The sequence below is a fragment of the Coregonus clupeaformis genome, chromosome 19, assembly GCF_020615455.1.
Source record: "Coregonus clupeaformis isolate EN_2021a chromosome 19, ASM2061545v1, whole genome shotgun sequence".
NCBI classification, from domain to species: domain Eukaryota; kingdom Metazoa; phylum Chordata; class Actinopteri; order Salmoniformes; family Salmonidae; genus Coregonus; species Coregonus clupeaformis.
This window is the reverse complement of record NC_059210.1, coordinates 25225985-25244418: the sequence shown is the minus strand read 5'-3', so window position 1 is coordinate 25244418 and position 18434 is coordinate 25225985. Positions and strand designations below refer to the sequence as shown.

Below are 18434 nucleotides of genomic sequence, written 5' to 3'. Positions count from 1 at the left end.
AAATATGTGTAGCCTAGTAACACAAGAAAGCTCCGTGATCCTCCTCTTTTAACAGTGACCATCAAAACTGGTTTCAAATATGTGTTTTCCCGCGACTGCATTAATAACGTACAATGATGACTGGGCATGCATATTTCTCGCCCTGTGCGGCACTCCCAATTTGAATGCACCTCGACATTAATATTATTTTCTCGCATTGAACGCGACAGGCGGAACAATTGAATAGTTAAACTATTTCACTATGGGGTTGTCTAATTGTGATGTAGTTTACTCGTTTTTTTAGCTCTGGAAAATTAAATGTGGACAACACTTTTTTATTAGATAATTCAAATAACCAAAGCAGATACCGGGTCTCAGCTCAGCCTACATGGCTCTCATTCGGGTCATATAGGTACCGGGTCTCGGACCCGGCGGGACCCGGCCAAATTTAACCCCTGTGTGTAGGTTATAATAAGGGCTCATTTTAAACGTAGCTTCTATAAAAATGCATTGGCCAGTCTACCAATAGGCCTATATAACGTTGTAAAAAGCCAAAACATGTAGGCCTATTGCATGATAATCCAAATATGATATTCAGCAAACTAGCTAACTTTTTTTTTCTTCTAAATTGTTTGTTTGGTATAACCAATAGACATCTCTAAATGCCGAAATGTTATTAATCATTTACTTTGGTACCATAGTGCAAACAGCCTTGACGGAATGGGACTTGTAAAACAATCAATAGGGCAATGGGTATGTGGTACACGTTGTGTTTGTCCTTCTCTGTGTGTGTGCTTAAATTTCCATATAAATTCAGTTAAACTATAACCCGTCGGCCTATTACGTCTACTACACCGTAGAAGCACACAACTGCTCTTATAGGACAGATGCGCATCATGTTGATGTTGTCTCCTTTATTCCTGTTGTGAGGAGCGCCTTGAAAGTGAGGTCCAACGATGATCGAGTAACTGACCTCACGTTTTCCCTCTGACTTCGCGCCCCACCTCTTTCACACACAGCATTAATAGGCCAGTTCTCCTCCTCCTGACCTAGCGAGAGACAAGACAACACTGTCAAGATTTGGACAGAATGGGATACGCACACTGTTGTACCGTTCTCCTTATAGTATTCCTTGCGCTACAACAATCTGCTGGATTTTGGCTCTTCGATGTGGTCTTCCCACCAAGTGCCAAACCTCAAAACAAAGTGGCAAACAATAGCACTCCGCCGGTTCTTATAGGTGAGCGTTTCTATTTCTTGATTAGTTTGCTGTGATGTGATAGGCCTATTACACCGTGTTATTTATCACTGAATTCGATTTATGTTTTATGTGATTGTAATATCAGTTTGCTTTCATGCATACTGAAAGTCCTACATGTATTTCACAAGACAGGTCGATTTTCTGTCTGGAACTTGAAGCCAGTTCCAGGCAGTTTTCTATGGTATCTGCAGGTTTTGGTATGAATGCTAAGTGAATCCTATTGTCCTGGACCAGGGATATATATTTGATTCCTAATGGCATTGGCTGAGGTTTGGACATGGGTGAAGAAGCATACCTTAATTTAGCATAATGGGAGGACAACCAGCCTATATCTGTCTGGAGAGGAAATTATTTGGGGTTAATATTTTTTTATGTGGGGCAGGAACTGCCAGTGTTTGGATATGGGTTGGGGCCTTGGGGCTCGGGAATAGTTTGTTATTTTGGCAACACTTCATTTTAAGGGGTCCTTATTACAGTGTAATTGTATGTGTAATTGAGTCTCCTGAGTGGCGCAGTGGTCTAAGGCACTGCATCGCAGTGCTAACTGTGCCACTAGAGATCCTGGTTCGAATCCAGGCTCTGTCGCAGCCGGCCGCGACCGGGAGACTCATCGGCGGCGCACAATTGGCCCAGCGTCGTCCAGGGTAGGGGAGGGAATGGCCGGCAGGGATGTAGCTCAGTTGATAGAGCATGGCGTTTGCAACGCAAGGGTTGTGGGTTCGATTCCCACGGGGGGCCAGTATAAAAATAAAAATAAATAAATAAATAATAATAATAATAATAATATGTATTCACTAACTGTAAGTCGCTCTGGATAAGAGCGTCTGCTAAATGACTAAAATGTAATGTAAAATGTAATTACACTGTAACAAGTATTGTAGTTCATTGTAATAACACTGTAATAACAAAATGTAACTGGTGGTAATTGCAGTCTGTAATTACAGAGGTGTAACAACGAATGCTTGTTACCATGCTTGTTATAAATGGGCAAGTTTCCACTAAATGTAGTGTTTTGTTTCTTCTCAGCTGCATCTGATTCAGTAATAACTGTCACAAGGTTGTAATCTCTTGTGGACAGATGTGCTGGGTGTCCGGGATTACAAAGGTTGGAGGCTCAATAGGCTCTAATTACCTCCCGTGAATGCGCACTCTTCAAAAATCTCCACTCAATGTTCTTGCTAGCGCTTGCTATAATTACTAGGCGTTACACAGGATTTAGCTAGTTAAAATAAAGTGTATCTTGAGGTGTACTTACTTGTAATTATTGTGTACCTACAAAGTTCGTTACCCAATCTGACAATCTAATTGTCAGCTTCTGAAAGCGCCATCCAAGTGAGAAAATAAACACACCAATTCACCACAGAGGATCTGTAATATCTGCAGAAGTACAAGGTTGTCGCTAGTTACACTGCATAATTACTGCAGTACAAAAAACTGTGTTATTTTGGATGCAGTATTTGCAGCATACTGCAGTTATACTGCACTCTAACTGTTATCTTTTTTCACAAGGGAAGTGAAGTGTAACTTTATAGTTACCCATGAGCAATTTCTATATAATTACTTATTACTCATTACCAAATGAAAATACCTACAAACAAAAGATGAACTTCTACTTTAGTCAACTTTATTGCAACATGTAAAAATACCTTACATTTCTTACAAATAATAACAATTTGTATTGTTTGTTTAATCTAATTAGTCAAATTATTACTCTAAGATATATAGACCCACTCAATAACATAAAAAAACGATTCTAGTGGTGACTCAAATCTGTAAAAAATAAATGGGATTGTCTTTTTCTTCCCTTTTTAACATTACAAGTAACAATGGAAATTGACCACTCTGTCTTCATCCGTTTCTTTCTTGTTAACATTTTCCCATCCTGGAGTCTGAGACCTTGTGGGAATCAGTGGTAGAGAAGAAGAATGTATGACAACTTAGCAGAGGCACTATACATTACCCCTAGTTCTCATCATCATGATTTCTATAGTTTAGGCATATAGCCAGCTAAGCCTAGCTAGTTGTTGTGTTATCAAGCTAGCAATAATAGTGCTTGTGTTGACACAAGTAGTTAACTAGCTAGATAATGTTAACATGCTGGTTGTCTCACAGTGCATTCGGAAAGTATTCAGACCCCTTGACTTTTTCCACATTTTGTTACGTTACAGCCTTATTCTAAAATTGATTGAATAAAACATTTTCCTCATTAATCTACACACAATACCCCATAATGACAAAGCAAAGGTATTAAAAATAAAAAACAGAAATACCTTATTTACATAAGTATTCAGACCCTTTGCTATGCGACTCGAAATTGAGCTCAGGTGTATCCTGTTTCCATTGATCATCCTTGAGATGTTTCTACAACTTGAATGGAGTCCACTTGTGGTAAATTCAATTGATTGGACATGATTTGGAAAGGCACACACCTGTCTATATAATGTCCCACAGTTGACAGTGCATGTCAGAGCAAAAACCTAGCCGTGATGTCGAAGGAATTGTCCGTAGAGCTCCGAGACAGGATTGTGTCGAGGGACAGATCTGGGGAAGGGTACCAAAACATTTCTGCAGCATTGAAGGTCCCCAAGAACAAAGTGGCCTCCATGAAATGTAATAAGTTGGAACCACCAAGACACTTCCTAAAGCTGGCGGCCCGGACAAACTGAGCAATCGAGGGAGAAGGGCCTTGGTCAGCTAACATTAGCTAGCCAACACTAGGCTAGCTAGCTAGCAAACGCTAGCTAACTACCTACGCTAAATTGTCTAGTAGAATTAATGTATCCAAAAAAGCAAAACAAATTGTATGGAAAACAAAGGTTACGTATGTAACCAGGGTTATGTGAGCTATATGGATCACTCCAATATATTGGTAACACTCCGCGGCAGAGGGATACAGCCGAGGTGAGGATTTACAGATTTACTCCTGTGTACACCTGTGTCACGGCTGGGGTCCGCCCCTATATATAGACCCCATGGCCGCGACACACATTCTCTACATCATCTTTGAGGCACCTCTAGCACCGTAGAGGATTGGAGCGATCCATATAGCTCACATAACTGTGGTTACATACGTAAACTCCGTTATGTTTCACTATATTGGATCACTCCAATATATTGGTATACCTGTACCAGATTTAGTCGGTGCTAGAGGGACCTGGCCAGCTAGCGGCGAAGTCCCAGCGCGGAACCGAGACGCAGGGGCCATCAATGTGGAAGGGGGTCCCGGCACAGTCCCCGGAAAGGGAGGCGACGCCCAGGACCGCTGAACCAACCGCAGAGGGAGGTACCACATTTACCCGATAGTACCTAGCAAAGGTGCAAGGGGAAGCCCAGCTGGCTAGAACACAGATATCAGCAAGGGGCACTCCTCTCAGTAGAGCCCAGGACGTAGCCACACCTCGTCTTGAATGTGCCACCACAGATCCCAGCACTGGCCTGCCAGCCAGGCGGTATGCTGTCGTAATCGTGTCCATGATCCAGTGAGAGAGCCTCTGCTTTGATAGCCCAGCCCCCAGGACTCTCTCACCATAGCAGACAAAGAGCTGGTCTGTTGTTCTCACTGACCGTGTCCGCTCCACATAGGCAGCCAGTGCCTGCATAGGGGACAGCATGTTGGAGGGAGGCCCAGACTCCCCAGCCACTGCTGGGGGGTCGTAAGCAGACATGATAAAAGGGTTCACATGCCTGTCTGACAGAACCTTCGTGAGGAATGAAGGGTTGGGGCGGAGAAATTATATACTCCTCCCACCGGTGTCCATCCAGTAGCACTCAGAACATACCGAAAAAGCATGGAGCTCTTCATGGAAGTAATAGCTACCAAGAAAACCACCTTCATAAAGAGGTGTTTCAGGGACGCAGACTCCAACGGTTCAAAAGGTGGCTTTGCCAAAGCTGCCAAGACCACATCCAGATCCCAGCTCGCTATTGAGTGGGTCCTAGCTGGACGCAGGTGACGAACCCCCTTCATAAACCTGAAGACCAAGGGATGGCGCCCCACTGGCCTGTCCATCCACCCCACATGGCAGGCAGATATAGCGGCCAAATACCCTCTCAGTCTAGAGGCTGCCAAGCCCTCATCCAAGCGAGACTGCAGGTATTGGAGGACATACTGCACCCCGCATGACTCAGGCACAACCTCAATACCAGTGCACCAAGAGCAGAACAACCGCCAGCGCAACTGGTATGCCGAGGTTGTAGCCGGTGCCCTTGTGCTCTGCATGGTGTTCATTATGCCCTCCTGTAGTCCTAACATGGACCATTGGTGCCATTCAGCGGCCAAGCCCACAGACTGAGGCGGTGCGGTCTCGGATGCCACAGAGTTCCCCCGGCCTGAGACAGCAGGTTGGGTCTCTGGGGCAGTTGCCAAGGTGTCCCAGACATCAGGGACAGGAGAAGGCTGAACCAGGGTCGTCTGGGCCAGTATGGGGCCACCAGCAGCAGCCCTGGCCAATCATGAGCCAGAACATCCAAGCCCAGATGCCCTGGTGGCTCCGACATGGAGTACCACAGGGGGCAGTGTGCATTGCCCAGGGAGGCAAACAGGTCCACCTGCGCCCTCCCGAACTTGTCCCACAGGTGCTGCACCACCTGGGAATGTAGGCTCCAGTCCCAAGGTGGCAGGCCCTCCCTCGAGAGCATATCCGCTGCCACATTCAGGTTGCTAGGTACGTGCGCTGCGCGTAGAGACGCTAGACGTCCCTTAGCCCAGAGAAGGAGCTCCTGTGCCATAAGATGGAGATGGTGGGACCTCAGTCCACCCTAATGGTTGATGTAAGCCACCACTGTGGTGTTGTCCGTTCTCACCAGGACATGTCTTCCGTTCAGATGTGGAAGGAAAGACCGCAGGGCCAGCAGTACAGCTCTAGTGTATTGATGTGCCTGCCGCTCCAAGGGGGTAGCCAACAGCCGCTGGCCGACCTGCCCTTGGTCACACCCCCCCAGCCGATCTGGGAGGCGTCTGTGCTGACCAGCTCCTGGCAGCACATCCTCAGCATCTCCACCACACCTGAGAGAAAGGAGCGACAGCACCACCTCAACAATTCTCTGAGGCACTGTGCGGTCACCTGCAGCTGGCGGTGACGGTGGCGCTTCGAACCTTATCGGTCTGCTCCAGAATGTCATCAACCCCTGGACCAAACGTCAGCCCTGGGGTGATGGGGAGAAGGGCAAATGTGCTCTTGAGAGCAGCTGGCAGACGGGATTGTGCCAGCCAGAGATGGTAACCACCTGTGCCATGGCCCGTCCATTGGCACGGGCCACACCCTCTGGAGCAGGGAAAGCAGGCAAGACACCTCCATCGCTTCCTGGAGGAGCTCCTCTGTGCCCTCCTGCAGCCGGGGCAATAGAGTCTGCAGGTAGGCCTGCAGCAGCATGGCCGCATTGGTCGGAGGGATAAATCCTCACATCGGATGTATCCCTCCGCCGCGGAGTGATACCAATATATTGGAGTGATCCAATATAGTGAAACATAACTTACTTTCTTTCTCCTGTGTTGACGTTTTTGACCTACAACACTTTGTTTTGTTTGTGGCAATGTCTGGATTTTGCACACTGAGCTTCTACTCCAAACTTTTTCACTCAGGCCCCCTTTCCAGCATTTGGGCAAAATAATCTAGCAAAAAAAAAGTTAGCTGACGTGTCTGACAAGTTATAAATAGCTCTCTAAGGTATGCAGTGACCAATTTCGAAATTGTATCTTGTGCATTCTACTATTAGACATTTCAAGAGTAAGTTGAAAGCTGGACTGAGTTCCTTAATTTATTGTTATTTTTAAATGCTAATTGTGTGTGTGGGGGACCCCCGCACCTGCCCTGCCGACTCCTTTTTATTTTATGTGAACCATTTGTAAACCTGTTTTTGCCATTGGGCCTGGGCATCATACTCCAGATCTTTATTGCAGAGTTGTGTCAATGAGGTGGTCGGTTTTCAATTGGTTTACACTTATCACGTGGTTTGTGCAGGCTGAAATATGGTGTGTTGGGATGCTATCGGAAACTTTTACATTTGTAACAAGCATGGAAATAAGCATTTGTTGTTACACCCTGTAATTACAGACTTCAATTACCACATGTTGTTATTACATTGTAACTATGAATTATTATAATTAATTACAATAGTTGTTACAGTGTAATTAAACTGTAATAAGGACCCTTAAAATGAAGTGTTACCAATGTTTAGATTTTTATTGGTCAATGTCTTGTGTCTGTTTGATGGGACAAATCACATTGACAGTTGTGAAACAAGGGAAAACACAAGAATCTCTACGTTGACTTTGTCTTGCCATCCTCTTCTTCTCATCTACCCTTGTTGTATCCTCTTTTTAAATGACTTTATGCTCATCTGGCTTCTAAGTTCTAACATTTTGCCACTTTTTACCAGTGCCTGGGAACCTAGGAAACCAGCTTGAGGCCAAGATTGACAAGCCAAGCCTTGTGCATTGGATGTGCTACAAAAAGACAGATGACTTTTTCACTCTTTGGATTGACCTAAATATGTTCATGCCAATTGGGATTGACTGTTGGATCGATAATATAAGGTGAGGGGGGAATAAATATGATCCATGTCAAAATAATTATGTTTATATCTTATGATTAATTAAATAATTTCAACTCAAAACACTTAGGGAGCATTTGCTAATTGTTCATTGCTGTATCAATAAATAATGCACTGTAATAGAAGAGAGAAGCATACAACTACAACTCTATTTTCACAAGTTTGATTTTGAGTGCGGGGCATTTTAGTGGTTGGGATAATTTCCTTATGCAATAACATTCTGTACATACTGAATATTTCCTGCTACAGAATTGTATACAATAGGACAACTCGCAAGACCACCAATTCTGCAGGGGTGATGGTGAGAGTGCCTGGTTTTGGACAGACATATACTGTTGAGTTCTTGGACACAAACAAGTTGTCAGGTGAGAACAACCATAAGGAGGACAACTTTTCCTATAATTGTTTTCTTTTTTTATTATGATTTCATTAAATGAAACCTGTCCTTTTTCAGGTTATTTTCATACTATGGTTACACATTTGGTCAACATGGGATATGTCCGCAATGAGACTGTCCGAGCAGCACCATACGACTGGAGGGTAGCTCCAAGTAAGTGACATCATGGACACACACACACCATCCAACTGACAATCACTTTCCTGTACAGCAAAAGTACAACTCATTCATTGTTTATGCACACATGCTTTCATATCATGTGACTGTGCCTATTTGTCTCTCCTTATCAGACGAGCAGGAGGAATACTTTGCACGGCTGAAGAAGCTGATTGAGGATATGTACGAGCAGTATCAGCAACCACTTTACCTCCTGGGACACAGCATGGGAAGCAATTATGTCCTCTACTTCTTATATCAGCAGACCCAGACTTGGAAAGACCAATACATCAAAGGCTTCATTTCACTTGGAGCACCCTGGGGTGGGGCAGTCAAGCCCCTTCGAGTTCTAGCATCAGGTAATATACGTCAAAGTCTGGTGGACAGATTGAAACAACCTTACCTATAGTAGAAACATAACATAACCTGAAAAAACCTGATAACCGGGTTGAAGTAGTTCTTACTGTCCCATAAATCACATTGACAGTAATCGGTACATATTGCAAAATCCTTTTACTTGCGATAATGCCCACATCTTCATTTTCCTGAAAGGGTGGTAGGACTGGTTTGTCTGGATTACTTTGGCGAGTCACACATTGGCTAAAGATTGCCAAGAGAAAATAATTTATGATAACAATTGTTTCTGCAGGTGAAAATGATGGCATCCCACTGGTATCCAACATCAAGATCCGGGAGGAGCAGCGCATGACCACAACAAACCCCTGGATGCTTCCATTTGAAGAGGCATGGCCTGCAGACCACGCTTTCATCTCCACACCCTCATTCAACTATACCCACCAGGACTACCAGCGCTTCTTCAATGACATCGACTTTGAGGATGGCTGGTTCATGTGGGAAGACACCAGAAACCTGACAGCTGGTCTGCCCCCTCCTGGTGTTGAGGTATACTGCTTCTATGGTGTGGGGCTGCCCACACCGGTTACCTATATTTACGACGACCAGTTCCCAAATGTAGACCCTATAGACTATGTGTATGCTGATGGGGATGATACAGTGGACAGTGTTAGCATGGGTTTATGTAAGCGCTGGATAGGAAAGCAAGCACAGCCTGTCCATGTCAAGGAGTTCAGGGCCATGCCCCACTTGGAAATAGTATTCAATAGCAAGGTAATCAACGTAGTCCAGAGTATCCTGGAGGGAAGATATGGGGAAGAGGATTCTACATTCCATGAGACCGATGAACGTCCCATTGACTCCGCAGTCATGCAAGATCAGGTCCAGCCATACCAGCCTCCCAAATCTACACTGTAAGCTTTTGGGGAGAAAATAATTCACTCTCCCAATGTACATACTATTACTGATGCAGTAGCTACTGAGTTGGACTTATACACTGAGTATGCAAAACATGAATAACACTTGCTCTTTCCATGACATAACTGACCAGGGGAATCTAGGTGAAAGCTATGATCCCTTATTGATGTCACATGTTAATTCCACTTCAATCAGTGTAGATGGAGGGGAGGTGACAGGTTAAATAAGGATTTTTAAGCATTTGCGACATGGATTGTGTATGTGTGCAACTCAATATTAGGAAGGTGTTCCTAATGTTTGGTATACTCAGTGTATATGTACGCACATCCTAACTAGTATTAGTATTGAGATGTGATATAGTATGCACATGCCTCTTGTTTCATTATGCTTATCATCTTTTCCACTCAGCATGATAGGAAATCAAAACAATGATATATGTCTTTGGTCCGTGTACGTTTCCTTATTTTGATTTTTTAGCCAAAACGGATTGGAAAAACAGCCTAGGTTGGCAGCTAAAAGAAAGGATTGGACTGTGTGACAAGAAGATACAAATACTAATGTTAGCTAAGATGCAGAACTTATTATGAAGTTAGCGTGCCAATAGAACAAACTTAACAACAACTGAACAAAGTTGACTTGCACTAGCTGGCTACTGACTAGCTAGCAGGCTGGCTAGCTAGCCCTACCTGGTTACTGGATATAGTCATGCTAGATAGTAGTAGCTAGTGGAAGTAAGTTGGTCCCTCAACCTGCAACAAGATGAAGCTGCCCAGTTAGAGCTACCTGCTGCAGAAAGGTCACATTTCTCCATTACTTTCTGTAGCTAACTTAGCTAGATCTTCTGTTGGCTGATAGTGTTTATTGACTAAGTAATGATGAACAGCAGTTACTGTAAATGGTTACCTTATCTGGCACTTTGCATAGCCAACTTACCTATTGCTTACACATACAACAATATCCAATTAAGCTATAGTCAGACATATGCTATACTCTTCACGAATATTGCTGTGACAATTGGCCTACTTCTATGAATGTATACAGGTGTAGGAAATTAATTGGATCACTCTGTTGTTGCAGGAAATGTCTTGTAGTGTATTCAAGGTTTAGAAATGCTTTAAAAGTTTTGTAATTTCCACTTTAAAATGTCAGACTTGATTTGCCATAACTAAAAATGTATCAACCCTTACAAAATTGTCAATGAATTATAATTCCACACAATAATTCACATTTCCTGTTGCTGACGGATTATTTTCTTGCTGTGAGAAAATGACCAAATTAAGATCCTATATCTATGCATACCCCCTGTGAGGGGGGGGGGGGTGATGATCAATGATACCCCCCCACACACACACACACAGACACTCTCTCCCTCTCCTCTTTCTCTCTCTCTCTCTCTCTCTCTCTCTCTCTCTCTCTCTCTCTCTCTCTCTCTCTCTCTCTCTCTCTCTCTCTCTCTCTCTCTCTCTCTCTCTCTCTCTCACACACACACACACTCACACATCGATAGGACCACACTCAGCCCTAGCCACTGGACATTATGTTCTCAAGGTCCTGCGCTGCCGCCTCCTACAACACCCTGATGAGAAACAATAATCCTGGCCCCATGACTGTAAATCTGCATATCTCTCTAAACCTGCTGTACCCTACTGTGCTGAGACAATAGGACTCTAGAACAGTTTTACACTATATTAAATGCAATGCTTAACAGTAATTATCTCTCGTTCTCGCTCAATTAAATTCAAAGGGGCTTTATTGGCATGGAAAACACATGTTTACATTGCCAAAGCAAGTGAAATGGATAAACAAAAGTGAAATAAACAATAAAAAGTGAACAGTAAATATTACACTCACACAAGTTCCAAAATAATAAAGACATTCTCTGTTTAGGGCCAAATAGCATTCTAGTTCTACTTCTTTCCAATGTGTCAAGTAATTCTCTTTTTGTTTTCTCATGATTGGGTCTAATTGTGTTGCTGTCCTGGGCCAGCTTGCTTAGGAGATTCTCTCTCTCTCGCTCTCTCTCTCACTCTCTCGCTCTCTCTCTCTCTCTGCACCAATGCCAGGCTGCCAAATCAACTACTTTATCCCCTCATACTAAACTTTGCTCACTGTTGTTCAACTGCCTTTTGATTAAATCGGTTTATTTCAATGTTTAAATTTGCTTCAAGTGTGTTTTTTACTAAACGTTGACAGATGGCACTTGTATCGAGGAATGGGGGGTGTTAGTGGATACATGCTTGTAGATGGGTTTGTTTGAAGAAACTCCCTCTCCCCCTACATCCCTTCCTTCTCTTGATGAGTAATAAGAGTAAATGTATTTGCTGCATTTAACCTGTGGTCCAAAATCTAATCAAATTGAGATTTCATGATATTGCTTTGTCTTTACACATCTATTCCCTGATTGCCAAATGCAGTCACCATCCACTTCAGCTAGCATTTTCTGTTTCTAGGCCTGTTTCAATTGAAGGTAAAGCACTTGTCAGATTTAAGAATATTGAAGACCTTATTGTACATACAGTACCAACACATACATAAGCATAATCAAAAATATTATGCTTATGTATGTGTTGGTACTGTATGTACAATAAGGTCTTCAATATTCTTAAATCTGACATGGGTTGAAGTTACTATCATTAATCCTGCGTCAAGTCTCAAATATGGCTGAATTGTACTGAATAACCCCTATGTTGTACAATTTTTCATCCTCTAGACAGCAGTAATGTGCTACCACCTTCAAAGACGTCTAATGTGAGAGTTTTTCTATTCACCCTTCAAGTACTGAGCAAATGTCAAAATTAATGATATTACCTGAATTTCCATTGCGAATGATGCTTTGATGGATACTAGAAATGACTGGTTGTGATCCAGACATATGTGACACATGTGACATGCAAAGTTAAAATGTCATACAAAGTGGGTAATGTTGATCCCGCAACTCCTGTCTGTCACTCACTCAATTAAATATCTTAAACATATACAGTTGAAGGTGTGGTCTATACCTTGTGAATGTTCCTTTTGATTGCACAAATATTCCCATTAGTTATCTCTGCTATAAAATAAAGATGCCACAGACATACAGTACCAGTCAAATGTTTGGACACACCTACTCATTCAAGGGTTTTTCTTTATTTTTTTACTATTTCTTACATCTTAGAATAATAGTGAAGACATCAAAACTATGAAATAACACATATGGAATTATATAGTAACCAAAAAAGTGTTACACAAATCAAAATATATTTTATATTTGAGATTCTTCAAATAGCCACCATTTGCCTTGATGACAGCTTTGCACACTCTTGGCATTCTCTCAACCAGCTTCATGAGGTAGTCACCTGGAATGCATTTCAATTAACAGGTGTGCCTTCTTAAAAGTTAAATATATATTCCTTCTTAATGCCTTTGAGCATTATGGCAAGAACAGCTCAAATAAGCAAAGAGAAACGACAGTCCATCATTACTTTAAGACATGAAGGTCAGTCAATACGGAATATTTCAAGAACTTTGAACGTTTCTTTAAGTGCAGTCGCAAAAACCATCAAGTGCTATGATGAAACTGGCTTTCATGAGGACCGCCACAGGAATGGAAGACCCAGAGTTACAGAATGGGCAGAATGTAAGTCGCTCTGGATAAGAGCGTCTGCTAAATGACTAAAATGTAAATGTAATGTCAACTGATTTTGTTTGGGTGTCCAGGGGGCAGAATTAAAAAATATATATATTAGTGTATCAAATATTCTTATGGTTATATACTAGTGGGGTTCACTTCTTGATTGTTTTGAGACTAAATGTTTTCTGAAGTAAAGTTATTTCAGACTACTGCTGTTTGACTTGTATTCAGTCGGCCACTCCCATCGAATTTCGACACTTCACACGTCACTACTCTAGACTTGATCTGGGAGCCAGTAATGTTGACAAACGAAGGCGGATTGGCGTTCGGCCCGAGTTGAGTCGGAGGAGAAATGGTGTCCCTAGACAAGGCAAGAACTAGATGTATGTCAGGAGAAGTGCAGTACTATCATAAGGAGAGTTATACTTGGAATACGGAGGAGGAATGGAGGGAAAAAGAGAGGCAGAGGAGGTCTAAGAGAGAGAGGGAGGAAGAGGGTGAGATTGAGTCAGTTAAAAATGGCGGGAAAAAGGAAGATGTTTGTGAAAGAAGAACGGTAGAAAGTGTAAGCAGAGTGAGTTGAAGACAGGAGGAGAAATGGAAGTGAATGAGGGCGAGGTATTGGAGGTGGTAGGTGTGTGAAGTTCTCGGAGCCCGAGGTTTGCATCAAGGGTTAGAATAAAGAGCAGTCTGTGACAATAGGAGTGACGTTTTTGGAAAAAGTGGACCCTTGCCTTTTGGCTGATCCATGTGTGGTTTCAGGGTGGGTGAAAACAGAGTTGGGTGCTGTGGAATTGGTGAGGGTATCCAGAAGTGGTCTTGTGATAATTGTTTGTGTTTCTGCTGGTCAGAGGGAGCAGGCGCTTCGTGTTAAACGAATGGGGACAAGAGATGTGAATTGTTTTGCTCTCAAGAAAAGGGTGCCATTAAAAGGCATGATTACTGGGGTAGTGGTAAATGTGAAAGCTGATCAACTGAAGGGGAAGATTCCCAGTGTTTGTGATGCTCGTCGTTTGGTGCGATGCAGACAGGGTGGCGTGAGTGGAGAAACAGAAGAGTCATATTCTGTTCTTTTGAGTTTGATGTTGAGTATTTGCCCGACAAAGTGATGTTAGGATATAAGTTATCCGGTACGAGCTTTTGTGCCGAATACGTTACGTTGTTACAGGTGTCAAGATTATGGGCATGTGGCAGCAGTGTGTAGGAGGGAGTGAGACAAAAGAATGTGTAGTATTGGGGAAAGTAGTGGTATGTGTAAATTGTAGGGGTGACCATGGGGCTGGGGATCCGAAATGTCCGGTGCGAGAGAGGCAGGTTGAGGTTTCCAGGGTTAGAGTAGTGCAGATGTTGTCATATGCGGAGGCAGTGAAGAAAGTACAGAGTGATAAACCAACAAGTGATATATGTTTCAGTAAGATTGGATTTTGGGCATTTATAGCAATGGTTATCAACTGTATTGCAGGGATGGAACGTAAGTCGCAGAAAATAGAGGTTGTGGTGGCAGCAGCTGCAGAGAGGTATTTGGGTGTACGAGACTTGACATGAGAAGAGTTACAGGATGTGTTAAGGGGTGGTGTCCCATCCTTTCAGGCTGTTGGCATGAAGTAGGAATAAATAGATTTCAATAGTGGAGTATGGTAGTTATTATTATTATTATTATTATTATTATTATTATTATTATTATAGTTAATCTTTTTTTTTAAATCTTTTTTTTTGTGAGTGTAGTGTTAGATGGTAGCGTATTTGTTATATTTGTTATTTCTTTAAGCAAAGTATAGGGAGTTATACTCCAGTCTAGTAGGTGGCGGTAATGCAACATTTATTGGATGCCAACCGCCGTTAAACCTCATCGAAGAAGAAGAAGACTTGATCTAGGGGGTTTGTTTCAGTTTGATGATTAGTATCTGTTGCACCCCTGTGGAGTTTTGTTTTGACCAGTTTTGTTTTCATTTTGTGAAAGTGCCAGCAAAGGGATTTCTTTGTGTAGATAAACATCTCCATTTCCTCATCAGAAGCAACATTACAGACCATGGTAAAGTTGGTTTGAGATTCGATATTCACCAGACATCCGGACATTCAAACTTCAATAGCTCGCGAACGATTTGAGCTATATACCTTAAGTTGGGCTCTTTATAAAGGAAAAAAGGTGTACAACATTGCACAGGTCTTATTTTCCCGATTCTGACCCGAGTTTCATAATTGCAACGTGTAGGCAGCCTGGCACTCCATCAACGCAACTAGTTAGGGACCGTCAACAAAGTGCATCTTCTTCTTCTTTTTGATTGGGTTGGAGGATTGCATCCAACTTAAAGGTGCATACATCTCCACCTACTGTACTAAAGTGTGAGGCCAGTCACGGCCTACCTACATTAAATTCTCTTCATTATTACTGTTCCTAAAAAATGAAAATATATAAATCACCACTCCATTAACTCTTCTGCAGTAAAATCTCATACACCCAGGTACTTCTCTGCAGTTGCCACCTACACTCATTAAAAACCCACTACCCCATTCCACTACTTTTATCTGCTCTTGCCAATGCCAACAGCCTGGGAGGACGGGACACCACCCCTCAACACACCCTGTAACTCTTCTGAAGTCAAATCTCGTATACCCAAATACTTCTCTGCAGCTGCCACCACAACATCTATTTTCTGTGATTTACTTTCCATTTCTGCGGTACAGTTGATAACCATTGTTATGAATGCTAAGAAGCCAACCTTACTGAAGCATAACTCACTCGTTACCCTATCCCTCTGTACTGGTACAAATCTACTACTCACTGGAATCCTCTCAGGATCCCTCACACTTGACCCATCCTCCTCCAATTTCTTCACTGCCTCAGCACTACTCTGGCCACTTCAATCTGCCTCGCTTGCACCGGACACTTCCGATCCCCATCAACATGAGCACCCCTACAATTGACACCGACAACTTTATCCACCAAAACTACACAATCCTCTGTCCCATGCCCTCCTGCACACTTCCCACATCTTGGAATCTCCCTCCTACACACCGCTGCAGCATGACCATAAACGTTGCACCTGAAACAGCGCAGTGGATTCTGCAAATAAGCTCTAACAGGATAACTGATGTATCTTAATGTGACTTTGTCTGGTAGAGACTCTGACTTAAAACTGAAAAGGACTAATAATGACTCCTCTGTTTCACCTCGCTCCCCACCGGTTCTAAGTCGCCCCAAACGGTGGACGTAACAAACACCAGGAATTTTCTACTTCAATTGCTCCACCTCCACACTTAACGCTACCCCAGAAATCACTCCTTTCAAAGGCGCCCTGTTCCTAAGGGCAAAGCAAAAAACAGATCTTGACCCAAGTTGCGTGACACTGAGCGCCTGCTCCCTCAGGTCAGAAGAAACACAAACAAATATCACAAGTCACTACAGGTTACTTTCACTGATTCAACTGCCCCCAATTCCTTTCTCACCCACCCTGAAACCACAAATGGATCAGCCAAAAGGCAAGGGTCCACTTTCTCCAAAAATTTCACTCCTACTGGTCCAGATTCTTCTTTATCATGTCTGACGCCATTCTTCCTCAACATCAAACTTCCCACTACACTCAGCTCTTTTTTTTGGTTTCGTAGTGTATAATCTAACAAATTGCATGATCACAATATTCAAATTTCAATAGCTCTTACACCACGTGACTTAGCAAACTAATTTCAACTGTACATTATTCCTTACTTAGAGGGGTCAAGTGCGAGTGCTAATTCACGAAAGGAGGGTGTGCAGGGAGGGGGGATTATTCAAGATAATTTTTCAAGAGGTAGGGTTTCAGATGTTTTCGGAAGATTGGCAGGGACTCTGCTGTCCTACATTCAGTGGGAAGCTGGTACCACCATTGGGGTGCCAGGACAGAGAAGAGCTTTGACTGGGCTAAACGAGAGCTGCTCTCCCGTAGGGGTCGAAGGGCCAAGAGACCAGAGGTGGCAGAACGGGGTACTCGGGTTGGGGTGTAGGGTTTGAGCATTGCCTGAATGTAGGGTCTGGGCAGTTTCTCTTGCTGCTCCGTAGACAAGTACAATGGTCTTGTAGTGGATGTGAGCTTCATCTGGAAGCCAGAGGAGTGTGAGGAGGAGCGGGGTGACATGGGAGAACTTGGGAAGGCTGAATACCAGGCAAACTGCGGCGTTCTGGATAAGTTGCAGGGGTTTGATGGCACAAGCAGGGAGCCCAGCCAACAGCGAGTTGCAGTAGGCCAGACGGGAGATGACAAGTGCTTGGATTAGGACTTGCACCGCTTCCTATATGAGGTAGGGTCATACTCTACGGATGTTATAGAGCATGAACTTGAAGGAGCGAGTCACTGCTTTGATGTTTGCAGGGAACAGCAGCTCCGTCTTGTTGAGAGCATCCTGTTGGGCTGTATCACCGCCTCGTACGGCAACTGCACCGCCCGCAACCTCAGGGCTCTCCAGAGGGTGGTGCGGTCTGCCGAACGCATTACCGGGGGCAAACTACCCGCCCTCCAAGACACCTACAGCACCCGATGTCACAGGAAGGCCAAAAAGATCATCAAGGACATCAACCACCCGAGCCACTGGCTGTTCACCCTGCTATCATCCAGAAGGCGAGGTCAGTACAGGTGCATCAAAGCTGGGACCGAGAGAATGAAAAACAGCTTCTATCTCAAGGCCATCAGACTGTTAAATAGCCATCACTAGCACATTAGAGGCTGCTGCTGCCTATTGAAATCACTGGCCACTTTAAGAAATGGAACACTAGTCACTTTATTAATGTTTACATATCTTGCACTACTCATCTCATATGTATATACTGTATTCTATTCTATAATATTCTACTGTATCTTAGTCCATGCCGCTCTGTCATTGCTTGGCCACATATGTATAGATTCTTAAATTCCATTCCTTACTAGATTTGTGTGTATTGGGTATATGTTGTGAAATTGTTAGATATTACTTGTTAGATATTACTGCACTGTCGGAGCTAGAAGCACAAGCATTTCGCTACACCCGAAATAACATCTGCTGAACACGTCTATGTGACAAATAAAATTTGATTTTGATTTGATTTGAGGTTGAGCTTGAGGTGGTGGGCCGAAATCCAAGCTGAGATATCAGCCAGGGGGTAAGGAGAAAAGTAGTTGAGTGTCATCCGCATAGCAATGTTAGGAGAGACCATAGGTGGATATGACGGCGCTGAGTGAGAAAAGAGGAGAGGGCCT

General features: G+C 43.4%; 1 protein-coding gene across 1 annotated transcript; it reads left to right on the top strand.

Moving 5' to 3' along the window:
* The first annotated feature begins 820 nt into the window (after positions 1–820).
* On the top strand, positions 821–9794 carry lcat (lecithin-cholesterol acyltransferase). Its single transcript, XM_041837218.2, has 6 exons — positions 821–1219; positions 7619–7775; positions 8042–8157; positions 8247–8342; positions 8480–8704; positions 8995–9794. The coding sequence occupies exons 1-6, from the start codon at positions 1069–1071 to the stop codon at positions 9615–9617; spliced, it is 1368 nt and encodes a 455-aa protein (XP_041693152.1). The 5' UTR covers positions 821–1068; the 3' UTR covers positions 9618–9794.
* The last annotated feature ends 8640 nt before the right edge of the window (positions 9795–18434 follow it).

Coding starts and splice junctions, on each gene's coding strand:
- lcat (XM_041837218.2), top strand. CDS start 1,069: ATGGGATACGCACACTGTTGTACCGTTCTCCTTATAGTATTCCTTGCG. Junction 1,220..7,618: donor CACTCCGCCGGTTCTTATAG/GTGAGCGTTTCT, acceptor ACTTTTTACCAG/TGCCTGGGAACCTAGGAAAC. Junction 8,158..8,246: donor GGACACAAACAAGTTGTCAG/GTGAGAACAACC, acceptor GTCCTTTTTCAG/GTTATTTTCATACTATGGTT.